General features: G+C 58.7%; 1 protein-coding gene across 1 annotated transcript in view; it reads right to left on the bottom strand.

Annotated features, from left to right (window-relative positions):
* Positions 1 to 11,834, bottom strand: part of HS6ST1 (heparan sulfate 6-O-sulfotransferase 1) — a 40,543-nt gene extending 28,709 nt beyond the window's left edge. The window contains exon 1 of the mRNA XM_026510243.4: positions 11,219 to 11,834. Coding sequence (XP_026366028.1) covers positions 11,219 to 11,745 — 527 coding nt within the window. The 5' untranslated portion in view covers positions 11,746 to 11,834. The remainder of the gene's footprint in view (positions 1 to 11,218) is intronic.
* Positions 11,835 to 13,526: the final 1,692 nt, after the last annotated feature.

Raw genomic sequence — 13,526 nt, 5'->3', positions numbered from 1 at the left:
AACTTCCAGGGTTCCGATGGTGGGCTGACAAGCAGCCCAGACCTGCTTGCCCACCTGCCTGCCGGCCGCTGAGGGGACAGAGGAGGGGAGGAAGAGGCCTGTGCCTGGAGCTGTGGTCACTCCTCTTTGGGATGGGGGGCCCTGGAGGGCTGCAGTGGGCTCGGCAGGAAGGAGGGCTGTGGTAAGCAGCGGCCCACCTACTCCCCGGCTTTGTGCCTGCCTGGGCAGGGCCTCTCCTTGCAGGGGACATTAGAAACCTCCGAATACCCCTGGGAGGCCATCTGCTCTGCACTTCCTCTGTTCCACCTGCCCTTGATCCCCACTGTACCCTGTTGGGCTCCGGAAAAGCCCATCCTTGAAGCAGCCCTGTTGTCCTTCACCATGGCGGGCAGTGTGCTGGGCTTGAACCCCATGCCCAGGAGATGCCTGGCTCTGCCCTTCCAGGTGGGGACCTGGGGGAGGGGTTAACAGGAAGCCCTGGAACCAGAGGCCTGTGTGTGAATCCCATCTCTGCCAACTGACAAATTATTTAGGCTCTCTGAACCTGGTTTTCTCATCTCTGAAGTGGGGCCCCTGAGAGTAAGGCATGAGCACGGACGGCCTGGCAATGAGCGAGTGTGGCGGTCGTGCAGTCACTCTTTGCTCCTGGCCTGTGCCCTCCAGGTGAGGACACCCGCTTGTCCTGCTCCCCAGCCAGCACAGCATACACCCTGGAAGCAGGGTACACGTGGCACAGCAACTTCACTTCACACAAGCCCCCCTCCGCTAGCTGCAGTCTGGCTGGAGGACCTCCTCCTGCTGGTGCGAAGTCCAGACAAAATGCCACCCGGCCACACTGCTCTAAGACGACAACCTCATCCTGCCTCTTGCTGCTGGGGTGTAAATGCCGGACTCCGTGTTTGCTGGTCCTCCTTTCCCAAAGACACCAATGCTCCAGAAAAGTAAACATTTACACGTGAGGCTCTCAAGCTCGTAACTCAGAGGGGAGCTGCTCACCGCTGCCTATGTTTGTTCTTGGGGCCCCACGAGCCCTGTGGTGGCAGGGGCTAATTCTCAGATGGACAGTGATGTATGGGCCAATCCTCCCAGGCCAACTGGAGAAGTGGTCTAGAAGCAAATGCTGCACATATGGGGCTGGGGCCATGTGGGGCTAAGCGTGGGTGGGGCACATTCTAAGGCCCGGGATGACGAGAGAAGGGTGCAGGAACCTCATCCACGGAGGAAGGCCGTGCAAGGACTGACCCGGGTGTGGCTGCAGCAGACAGGGACCAGGCACCAGACTGGAGGCCAAGGCAATGGTATCTGGCTCCTCAGTCAGGCTGGGGAGTGACACGGGCCTTGCTCTGGGGAAGCCGGGCCTAGGTTTCCACTGGATAGGAAGGAGGCTCTGGTGACTTCAGAGCCGTAGGTTCCAGGCTCTGGTTTTGACTGTAGGATCCTCTTCCCAATCCAATCTCACAGGGACCCCAACCACCGGGATCTGTGGGTGTGAGACGACAGGCAGGAGGACTGCGTACTTGTTTGACCTTCTGGGCTAGGCTCATGCAGTGGCTGTCCAGGTGCTGCTGAGGGCTTCCAAGGAAGGCCCTGGGGGTATCCCTGCTGCAGGAAGGATGGCTGGTTAGTCCGCCATCTGTCCATCTACTCAATCTTCTGGGCTTCTGGCTGAGCTCCACCCACAGGGGATCCCACAGGGGTTCAGACATGGGTAGGCCTCCATCCCCTGCACGTGCACTAAGCGCCACAGGCTGGAGGACAGAGGCCTGGCCCACACCAGTGCAGGCATCAGTAAACCAATGCTCCGGACGACTTGTAATATGCAAGGACAGTAGGGAGGAGAGGCCTGGCGAGCACAGCACCCACGGAACTCCGTACCAGGAGGCGCAAAGAGGACACACCACCCCTCAGGGCAGAGAACAGCCTGGACACACAAACAGGTAGGTGGCGGGGAGGACACCTGAGTGGTGGTAGCCTTGTAATGGATGCCTGTCTCCCAGGGACAGGCGCTAAGACCACAGAGGTCCATCTCACAGCGGCTGGCCTGGCAAAGATGACAACGTCTTACAGGCCACATGGCAGGGGCACGTCAGGCATGGTGTGGGGCATGAACCTCAGGCACGGCGTTGGGAGTCTGAGGAGCCAGTCTGGAGAGCACCAGTCATATCCAGTAGGGCTGAGCATGGACCACCTGCCCTCCAGCCCACTCCTAGGGACACGTGAGGAGGGGTGGCCAGGCCTGGGCACTGCCACCTGGTCTGTGAAACGTTACGCCTGTCTGCTCTGGGAACAAAGCAAGGAAAAAAAAGAGATGTGTCTAGACAAACTTGATGTTAAATCCAGCAGTCAATGAATTAAATATGCATGTCATGGACCAACATGGATAAATCTCAACAACAAGGCTGAGTGGAGAAAGCAAGCTGCAGAAGGTCAAGTACAGTCTGACGCAGGTTCTGGAAAGCACGTAAACAGTGCTGGGAGCTGTTTAAGGGATACACGTCTGCACTGAAAATATAAAAAAGGGTGCCGAAAACCATAAAGTGCACACAGTGGTGAGGGGGGTGGATGGCAGAGGGAAGCCGCAGCAGGCTGCCTTGGTGCCCCTGTGTTAATCTCTCAGCCCACAGTGAAGACAGAGGGACTGGTGGCACAGATCACGGCCACCACCAAGTGAAAACACGGGCCTGCCACATCACACCCATCAACACCTGTGGGAGGGTGAGCACGGCCTGGGGCTTTCTTGACATCCAGGGAGGAAGCACGGCAAAGCCCTCAACGGGAAGGAACAGGGTGGCCAATGCCACAGCCCGGGGTGAGCAGGAGACCCCCATGCCCGAAGTACAGCACGTCTCGGGTCGTCATGTTGGCAGGCCAGTGACGCTTGGTGGATGTCCCACATAATGGGACCCTAGCTACCGAGACTTTGGTGACGTAAGGAAGCCCCTGCTGGCCCTCAAGCTGACGACAGGTGCCAAATGCCTCGCTGGCCCTGAAGAGCCCTTCCCTGTCCACAGAAAGAGGGGATGCACTGTGGACTCTTGTAAAAAAGAGTCTCCAGCACCAGGCACAGTTCCAACTACTCCCCTCTGAGGCAGGCACTGTCAGTATGCCCATTTTACAGATGGGGAAACCGAGGTCACAGAGCTTGTGAGTGACAGAACCAGGATTCGACCCAGCTGGTCCGGCTCCAAGCCCAGGCCCCCACCCTTGCTCTGCTGTCTACCCTGACCACCTGCTGTTCCCGCTCTCCCACCTGCTTTGAGCTGTTTCCTCCTGCTGGCTTCTTCGATGCTGGGTTGCCGGCATCGGCCGGCAAATGCCAGACGGCCTTTGCCCTTACATACCACAGTGGGCAGTGAGAAGCTTACAGAGCTCACTACCTGCTGGGGTCTGGTGGTCCAACACCTCCTGCTATGCCCAGGCAGGCAAGGGCAACAAGGCTCAGAGAGTTCCAGGCACATCCTGGTCCCAGACTGGTGTGACTCAAAAGCTCAGACGTTCAAATGTCCGCCCTGGTGGATTGGGGCAGTCTCCAGAGACACTGGAGTCCCCAGCTCCTGCCTGGCCACTGACCCCCTTCAACTCTACAGCTTTACAAACAATTAACTCTGGAGTTTTAATCTCTCTAGTTACTATCTTTCTAGACAATTATTGATTTGCTGTGATCGCCCCCCCCCCCCCGTTGCGCCTTTTAACGTTCCCCGTGTAAACACATGGAGGCAGCTGCGCTGCTTACACGCGGCCCTCAAAGCCAGGCCAGATGCGCAGCTGTCGGGGGCTGCCTCTCACTGAAGCCCCAGCCCCGCCACCACAGCCAGCCTCACGCTGGGCTGCGGCAAGCCACTGACAGCCCGCTGTACACCCGAGGGCCTGAGCCTCGCTCCTGGGCCATGAGGCCTGTGTTCCACCTCAGACCACAGAATTCTAAAGGGTTAGACAGCGGGGCTGGAAGGACTACACAGTCACAGGAGGTCATGGATAACAAGTCACTGGTTCCTCTAGAGAACCGAATGACAAACTCCATGTCCCCATTTTTGAGATAGGGAAACAGACTCAGACCTAAGGTGAGAGAGGCTGCCCAGGGGGCTCCTCTCTCCTCCTCTGGTTCCTTGTGGAGGCCCCGAGCTGCTGCCTAGACCCTCTGAAAGGAACCCAAAGTCCAGTCCCACCTGTCTCCAGCCTCACTGGGGCCTCGGAGCCCCGTCTACATAGACAGGGCCCATGAGCTCCTGTGGAACTGGGGATGTCAGTCCCCACAGGCAGCCCTGGTGAACAGAGGCCCCAGACCCAGGATGGCTGGCTAAGTGAATGAAGGACCAGCAGCTGGGGTGAGGGCAGGGCTTGCAAGTGGTCCAGGTGCTCTGGAGGAAGCCTCAAGGGAGGTGGAAGCAGACAGCACTGCAGGGAAGGGCGGCTGGCTGGCCTGCGGGGCTGTGCCTCCCAAGCAGAGCTCCTAGCACCCAGAGCTGGACGGAGCCTGGCCAGGCGCAGTGGGTGGCCATGGGAGAAAAGGGCTGCCCCAGCTGGTTTCTGCTCCCCCATCAAGGAAAACAGGCCCCAGGCCCAGGCTGGGGCAGGATGTGTGTAGGCTTCAGTGGCTGGACAGCCTACACCTCCCGCCCACGCAGCTGATCCTGCTGTCCTCTAACAGCTGCCCGTGACGGGCAGCCTGGGATCAGCACGCTAGTTCTCCGGTGTGTGGCTATGTGCATACCACCCTTCCAGGGTAACAAGCCCTCCAAGCCAGGGACTTGGGACACAGCCACACCAGGAACCCTGCGAGGACAGAGAAATCAGACCACAGGTCCTGCAGCCCAAAAGTGACAGGCCTACACTCAGGGGAAGCCTGGACACCAGCGCCTGGGCCTCTGTCTGTAATTTTGTAGCTGGGATAGCACCTCCCCCAGGGGCCCTGGCAAGCCAAACAGAGAGCAAAAACTTCATAGGAAGAAAAAGAGCCAACGGAGTTCTGGAAGAGGCAAGACCAAGAGTCTGGAGAGACAGAAAGTTTCCCGCAAACACATCTCCTCATCTGTGAGTGCTAGCAAGTGAGGCCGAGGTACAGGCCTCAAGGAAAAGGAGAGCAGGGTTGCCAACGAGCAGTGTCCACGTGGTTCTAAATAATTGCTGAGAAGTACTCGGAAACCATCTTCTCAGGAGAGAGCCTGAGCACCCTTCCCGTTTCTCGTCCTTTCCACAGACCAGCTGAACCGTGTCCTAGCTGGAATCACACAACCCCTCCAACAGGACGAGGTGGCAGGCTGGCGGCTGCAGGTCCTCAGGACCACCTGGGGACAAGCCGGGCACGTGGGAGCGGCAGCAGGGGGCACCTGCCAGGCTGCGCTGGAGGCCCCTGCGAGCTGCCACAGATGGCTGCCAGCAGCGCCATCAGCAAACCTTGCTGGCGCTACCTTGCCAGAGCCAAGAGGATGTGGCCTGATTCTTGTCTTACTGCTACTCTGGTGAAGGCCGCCAGATGTTTTCCAGGAAAGTGGAGACACAGGTCTGCATGTGAAATTGCCCGTGTCTGCCCAGGGTCTTGGAAGCTGCATGTGCTAAACCTGGCTGGTCTGACTGAATGGTTGGCTATTGTTCTCACCCACAGACAGTCTTCCCGGCTGGGGGTGGGGGCCGGTGGGGGGGCAGGGGGAGGGGAGCTGGTGTAGCAGAGGGCTGGAGGGGCACACAGGCTTCAGGACAGACAACTCAATGTCGGCTCCTGGCTCGCTAGGCTGAGGGACTCTGCCAGTTCCCCAACTTTTCTGGGCCTTGACCTCCTTATGTAGGAAATTGGGACAATTGTCATGTGCCTGCATCTTTGGGGTGGTGGGGCCAAATGAGATGACCCATTCCAAGTACCCACTGAGTGCTTGGGGGACAAGAGCCAGCCTCCTTTTTGCACCCTGGCTTCCTCAGATTTGGGTCCCATAGCCCACCACCCCTTTCCTTCAGACCCCAAATGGTAGAGCTGTACCTGGCTCTCTGGGCAGGGCCAAAAAGCAGGCATCTGTGACCACATGAGCAGGTGTCTGGGGTGACTGGGCATGGCCCCTCCCCAACCCCTGAAGTTTAGACCACCCCTAAGGATGCATGCACCAAGCAGGATTTTTTGATAAAAATCAGAGAGAGACACATTCTGCTGATTTAAGAAAGAAGTCTTTTTTCAAACCCACACCACTATTCGACACCAACAGGAATGCCGTTGAAGCAGCACTCAAATACCACATGTGCAACATGGTAAGGCACAGGCCTTCCGAAAAGTAACTGCACACTTACAGTGACAGTATTTGAACCTTCAGACCTTTCAACGCAGAAGTTCCACTCCTAGGAACTTACAAAGGACATCAGAGCTATGCAAAACATCTATACACAAGGACATCCACTCCAGCACACTCACAGGAGCCAGATACGGGAAATCTGCATGTTCAACAACACGGCAGAACTAACAACGCACCCAGAGAGGGGTCGTCTGCAGCTACTAAAATATTAAGTTTTTAATAAGAAGGAACAACATTTATGGAAAATTTACATTATGGTTTCAATTATAGTAAAAAAAAAAAAAAAGCATGTGTGAGGAATACAGTCAGTTTTCTTTTCTTTTATGTTTTCCTCCCAATTATCACATAATCATTACAACAACAAAAGGATGAGATGTGAAAGAAAAAGAGTTAGGGTCCCTTAAGGATGACAAAACCAGGCCTCAGCTGACCGGCTGACCCCCTGCCGCTCCCCGAGTACAGCAGCTAAATCTCTCACGCTGCCAACTGAGAAAGAAAGAAAAAGACAAGGGGCCTCACAGGCCCCAGCGGTAGGAGCTGCGCCCCCTGGGAAAGGCTTTCTGACCCGGGAGCAAACAGAGCCCAGATCAGAGCCAGCCGCACTACAGCACAGTGGCCCAGCCCACTCCTCACAGCCCCAGGTTTTACAAGTGAGGGGCCCAGAAGCACAGGAAGCCCTGGTCTTGCGAGTCCTCAGTGCTTTCAAGAAAACATGAGTTATGTACATAATTTCACAAGCCAGAGCACCATTTAACATAATTGTCAGTAAGCTATTTGAAAGTTTGCCTTCTCATGCATTTGCCTAAAAGGAAGATGTGTTTTGTTTTGGCTATGAATGAAAATCTAATTGTGAACACCTTGACCTCACATTCCCCTCATCTCCACGCAAGGCTTCCCTAGGTGAGTCAGGCCATGGTGGCACCCCAACCAGGTCCCTTTGGTGGCTGGGCCCCAACCATGGGTTCCCGTCACGTGCTCTAGGTAACATCTGCCCTAGTGCAGGCAAATGTGGGCTCTGTCCCCTGATCACATGTAAGACAGTAATTGTGAAAGCAAGTTGGACATTGTCGAGTGCCACAGAAAGAACTGTTACAAAAACGCCCCAATCTTCAGTGTGCCCAACCTGGCTGGGCCCACTGAGGGGCCCCTGAGGCCCTCTGGGACCAGCACTGCACTCAAGGCTGCCGCTGCATCTCATTCACTAGAGGACTCATGGAGGGGCACAGCTCCTGGAGAGGGTGTGGGGCCAAGAAGAGAGCATTCTAGTTGGTGCCAACATGTGGGCATCTGGCTACTGCCAACATGCTGTGTATACCAGGATGGCCAAGGGCATCTAAGGGAACAGGGTGCTGCCAGGGAAGGCTTCCTGGAGGAAGGGGCAGCAGAGCTGAGGCTGAAGGGAGAGGAGCCAGCAGGGGAGTGGGGCACGCTGGGGCAGAAGGCAGCAAAGGCTCAGCTGAGAGCACTGGCAGATTTCTGGAACACTGAGGAACTCAGGATAGTGGAGGGTACATGACCAGAAATGAGACTGGGGATTGAGAGGGTACAGGCCATCGATTCTAGGGCTCCCGCACAGCAATATCAAAGATGCTGAGAACTCACCAGGGGTTCGTGGGGGCCCTGCTGCAGAGAGGGTCTCGCTGAGCCCAAGACCCCATGGCGGTGGCCTGGAAGCCATACTGGGGACCCAAATACCCCTGGTGGCTCCAAATGAAGCCTACACAATTTCAGGAACATTTCCAAGGCCACCCAGGCCAGACTCAGACCATGTCTCTTCTTCTGCCCCCTTTAAGGCAGATGGGGAGAGGAAGGAGAGACATTTTGGCCATTAGGAGCACCATTCTGACTCTATGAAGTGACAAGGAGCATGAGGTGCAGAGACACTAACCAAAGTGGCTCTTGGCAACAGCTGGCTGGCCACGTGCCTGCTGCCTGTGGGCAGCCTCACTATTGCAAGGTCAATCCTTCCTGGGGGCCTTTCAAGCACATTGGCTGATGCTAGCAGGTGTGGCAGCCCCCTCAGTGGACACAGGCCATAACAGGGACTTACTGATGCTCTGCTCACACACCTTTTTCTCTCTTTCACCTTAGGAAGTACTAACTACTGCTAGAAGTTGCAAACTGTATTCCAGGAAGGTACATCTCCTCACCTTGAAGTTTGTCACCTCAACACCTGTCCAGCTTAGAACCCCCAAGGCTGATGAGGTTCTGGAGCTGTGGAAACCCCCACTCCACTGAGTCACAAGGCCTGCCTCTCTTAGGCCCCCAGTACTGCAGACACTAGCACTGGGAGCTGGGAGAGGCTTGGTGGAGCTTCTAGAAGCATTCCTCATGGCCAGGAAGCATTCATTCATGCCCTGCAACATGCTTGGCTCTGGGGACCAGGGAGGAAGGAAAGGTCCTCACCCTAAGCTCAGACCCCCAGGGACCCGTCCGGATGGCTCTTGGAGCCAGGCCCATCCCCTCCTCAGTTACCCAGCCAGGTGGTCACTACAGCACCCACAGGGACATGGGGGAGGGCAAGCCCTGGTCTGCTGGAAGGAGGGCAAGGGTGACATCTGGAGCTCCTGAAACCAGGCATCCCATGGAATCTGGGCACTGACAATATTCGTCCAGAGACATGCTCGGTTGCTGGGGCAGGTGGGAGAAATGTATCCTGACCTTCAAAGCACCCTGGTCCAGCCCCAGACTAGGGGAACACTCAGCAGGTGAACCTCGGTCAGATGGGCTTATAAACACACAAAGCCAAGATTACCCTGGCCTCTTAGGGAAGCTTATTAAAAAAGCAATCTACCCAACGCCTAGAACAGAAATGAAGGGGGCGGGGAGAACAGCACAGAAGCTGAAGCTCTGTCATCTGCCTCACGGTACAGCCCACTCCCAAAGTGGACAGGAGAGGGAGGGCCTCCTGAGGGCCCCGGAAACCCCTCCTGCACCTGGCCTGCATGCTGCTGAGCTCAGCAGTTTCCAGACAGAGGGGCTGGCAGCCCACCACAGCAAGAGGCATCCAGCTGACTAGGCACGGCATTTTCTATTCCTGCTATACACACCCACCCTGAGGAGGGGGTGCTGGGCCTCCCTTGTGTAGCACCTGGGGGCCCTGTCTGCTCCACTGGGTCTCCCGACTCTTGTCTGTAAGGGTGGTGGGGCCTCCTGCTCTGGTGGACAGACCCCAGAGAAGGGAGATCAGAGGCCCTTCATCTTGGTGACCCAAAGGCAAGCAGCCTCAGGAGATAGGCTGTGGAAGGAGTGTCCTAGTCTTGGCAGCCCCCAGAACAAGTTTTGCACACTGTCCCCTCTGGGATTCTCCCATGCTAATTCCCTCTGGCAGACAGGATGGTGCCTACCCCCATTCCCACTCCTGCAGGCAGGGAGGTGCCCACCTGGGCCTATTTGGGTTGGTCAGTGCCCAGTTCTGGGGGACTACAGTCCTGGCGGGCCAGCAGCTGCAAACCCCAGACTTGGCTCATGGGGGCAAAAGGGTGGGAGGTGGGTGCTACACCAGGAAAGTACACCCATGCAGAGAAGACTAAGTGCTGAATAAGAAGCAAGGCTTTAAGGGTTTTGGGGTGGTAGATCTGTTACTAGTGGGGCCTTAAGAGACTTGGAACATCACCTCGAAGGCTAGGAGCTGCCATCTGGGGGCAGGGAGTGGGGCAGCCAAGGGAAAGTAAGATGACCTCTGCCCCAGCTCTAGGGCCCTAATTTCCTGACAGTCCAGGAAAGACCAGAGTAGGAATGAAGAGCTGAGCAGGCGAGCAAGGCCATGGACCGCGTTTAATTGTGGACTGGCCAGATCCTCAACCTTTATCCCCCAAACACACCAGGGACCCTGTCCCTGCCTGACCCAGAAGAGTGCCAAGAAACACAGCTACACGGCTCACATAAGCTCCTCCACCCCAGCCTGTCTGTAAGTGCAGTCCTAAGACAAATATAGAAGATAGACAAAAGACAGGGAAGAAGACCTCACTCCTGGCCCTTCCCAGCCCAGATATCATGGGGAGAAGGCCCCCAGGGCACCAATATGAACAGGATAAAAGAATCCGAATTTTAACCACTGGAAACCCAGCCTGCCTTCTAGGTTGGGGTTACAAAGTATTTCCCAGGAGTGCTGCGCCCCCCCCCCCCCAGGTCAGCCCTGTGCCTCCAACCTCCAAAGAAATGGGGGACCCCCTAAGGAAAGTGTTTGGTTGCATAGGTACCCCTGACCAACTCAGCTCCCTCAATCTAGCTGTTCAGAGGGAGCTTGCAACCGGTTCTGGCCCAACTGGCGAGGGCTGGCAGCACTGCCTCCTCCCGGCCCCCAGGCCCAGGTCACACTCAAGCCTTTGTTCTACCTGCATACACCGACAGGCAGAGCCCACCCCCTTCCCTGGCAGCTCCTCCCCAGCCCTCTCCAGCTCGGCTGGGGGGCGGGGAGCCTCACAGGTGCAAGGGGAGGGGCACTTCACTTCTTTCACTTCTGCTTCAGGTGTGTGTGCGTGGCCAAAGTAAGCGAACACTCCCGATGGGCTACACACGCAAAAGAACCCACTTTCCCGCCCGACGACACCAGGCTAGCCCGGACGCACAGCTGGGGTGGGCCAGATTTTACACTAGGCCCGCGGTGCAAGACAAGTGACGGCCCTGGGACAGTGCGCTGTGACCCGAGGGAAGCCCAGGCACTGCGCAACCTGGGCGCCGGGGGTGGTGGAGGGGAAAAGTAGAAAGGCGAGGAAGAGGAGAAGGTGAGAATAGAGGGCAGGGAGACAACGGGCTGCAGCGGACGAGAGCTCCGGGTGCCCAGCAGGTCGGGAGGGGGTCCAGAGAGGCTGCGGCGAGTGGGGGCCCCGAGAGTACAGGAGAGAAGGGCAGGGAGGGCAGCGCGGGCCCAGGGCAGCCCGGCGGGGGCACGGCCCGGGGCTGCGGCCTCCAGCTGGGACTCCGTCGCTCCGGGCGCTCACCTGGGCGTGCGCAACGCGGCGGGGTCGCGACGGTCCAGCACGCCTGGCACGCAGTTGGTGAGCTCGGTCCAGTCGGCATGCAGCCCGCAGCTCCAGCCCGTAGAGAAGCGGGAGAAGAGCCAGGTCTCGCGGCGGTTGGGCCGGTAGCAGGTGCACTTCTTCTGACCGGGCCGGCAGTCGCAGGGCACCTCGAGGCGCACGTTCTGCACGAGGTGGCGGCCGAAGGTGGTGCCACCGGTCTTTTGGATGTGCAGGAAGACGATCACATCGTCGCCCTTCATGTCGAACCGCAGCGAGCGCTCTAGCTCACGCACCGGGAAGTAGTACTTCTTCTCGTAGTGCGGGTCGGGCGTGGGGAAGAGGTCCAGGTCGTCGGGCGGCGCGCGGCCCCCGGGCGCGCCCAGGCTCAGCCCCGGGCCCGCGTACTGGTACAGGATGAGCATGAAGCACGCCGAGCCCGCCACCACCAGCACGAACTTGCTGGCGCGCTCAACCATGGTCCTGCCGCCGGCGCGCCGCCGCCGCATGTGTCACCATCGCCGGCGGCCCGGGCGCGGGGCGCAGGGCCTGGGAGGGCGGGGGGCGCGGGCGCAGTTGCCTCCGCCGCCGCCGTCCGCGCTCCGGCCCGGCCCAGCCCGGCTACTCGGCGCCCAGGCCGCCCGCAGCGGCGCGGGCCCCGGCCCTGCGCGGCGCCATGGCTGCTCTCTGCCCGGCCCCGGCTCCGGCTCCCCGGGCCCGACCCCGGGCTCGGTTCCGGCTCCTCTCCGGCTCCGGCCCCGGCCCGCGCCCCCTGCGGCCCGGTGCCGGCCACTCTGCTCCGCACCGCGCCGAGAACGCTCTGCGCCGCCCCGCGCGCCGCCGCGTCTCCGCAGTCCGCCGCCGCCCCGCCCCGGCCCGCCCCCGGTCCGCCCCCGCGGCGCCTCTTGCCGTCGCCGCCCGCGCCGATCCTTGGCTCCGCCCCCTGGAGCTCTCGAGGCCTCAGGCTGGTGCTGGGTGCTGGGACCGGGTCTCTGGCCATGGCCAGAGCGCTCCGAGGCGGGCCGCAGCCGACTGCGGACTGGTTCCTGTCCGCGAGTCGGAGGGAGCGACTGGGAAATTGGGGAACAGGGCTGCGGGCGCCCCTTCTGGGCTAGAGCGGGGCGTGCAGCAAACAGCACCCTGGCCCTTGGGTCCCCCTCCCCCCAAGTCCCGGCTGCGGTTGGAATGCCCCTTCCGCGCTTCTCCGGAGGAAAGCCACTGACTGACCTTGCACGCTGGGCGCTCTGAAGTTGCAAATGCGAAAGGACCGGGCTGCGATTGGTGGGACCTGGGGGCGGTAGGGCCCGGGCGAGGGGAAGAGAAGCGAGGGCTGGGGACGCAGAACCCGGGGCGCGCGGCCGCGATCGGTATGCTTCTGCCCCATGGCTTTGGGACAATGACCCAGAGCTCCCCTTGGAGAGATACTAAGGTGTCCGTCCGCAGAGGCCTACGACCCAGCTTTACGCAGTCCCTTCTTCTTTGAAAGGAATTTCAGCGAGTGTGTATTTTTTTCTTTATGATTATTATAGCCCCAATGAAAAAGTTATGACGAGTTGAGCCAATATTTAAAATTGTGAAAGTCCATAAAAAATTTCCAACTTCCAGCTTTGGTAGGTCGGTCAGAGGATCTGGCAGCCCTGGGCCTGTCCTGTTTTCGGGTTTTCGGTGGCGCCCTCATGGGTGCCTCGGGCTTCCCTGCCCTGTCGCCCACTGCCTGCTGAAGGCCTTCCAGCTTGGGCCAGGTGCCAGGCTCCTCATCAGAAGGCCCCCCACCTGGGCCCTGCAGTGAGGGTAGGCCACGCCCCAAACGCAGGGCCCTGGCCCTTGACTGTGTTCAGAGGCTGTGGCACCTCCGTGGAGAGGTGAAAGGGGATGTGAAATGACCTGCCAGAAGAGCACCTGGGATGGGTTCAAATGCTCACATCATCCCCTGCAAGGAGCTCCCCGGGTTTCCTTCTGTGCGGGTCCTGAAAGCATGCCGGGGTGGGGGGTTGGGAGGGGAGGGTTCATAAGGGCTTATTGTGCCAATTATGTGTCAATAAACTTTTAAAAAATAAATCACACCAGAAAGCCCTCTTGGAAGCAAACCCAGAAAACGGGAAAAACCACCACCCCAAAACCCAACCAAGAGGGGAGCATTTAGTTTTCAAAAGGGGATGAAGGAACATCAGCTCTGGACCGACCCGTACAGCACCCTGAACACAATACAGAGTGACCTAGAGCTGCTGGGGGTGAGGTTGGCGAGCGCACTTGTGAGCCAGGAGCCCAAAGCCCCTGTCCAAACTGAAGC

This window comes from Ursus arctos, unplaced genomic scaffold (genome assembly GCF_023065955.2).
Source record: "Ursus arctos isolate Adak ecotype North America unplaced genomic scaffold, UrsArc2.0 scaffold_1, whole genome shotgun sequence".
Taxonomy (NCBI): Eukaryota; Metazoa; Chordata; class Mammalia; order Carnivora; family Ursidae; genus Ursus; species Ursus arctos.
The sequence above is the reverse complement of the archived record's forward strand: the minus strand, read 5'-3'. Positions and strand labels throughout refer to the sequence as shown.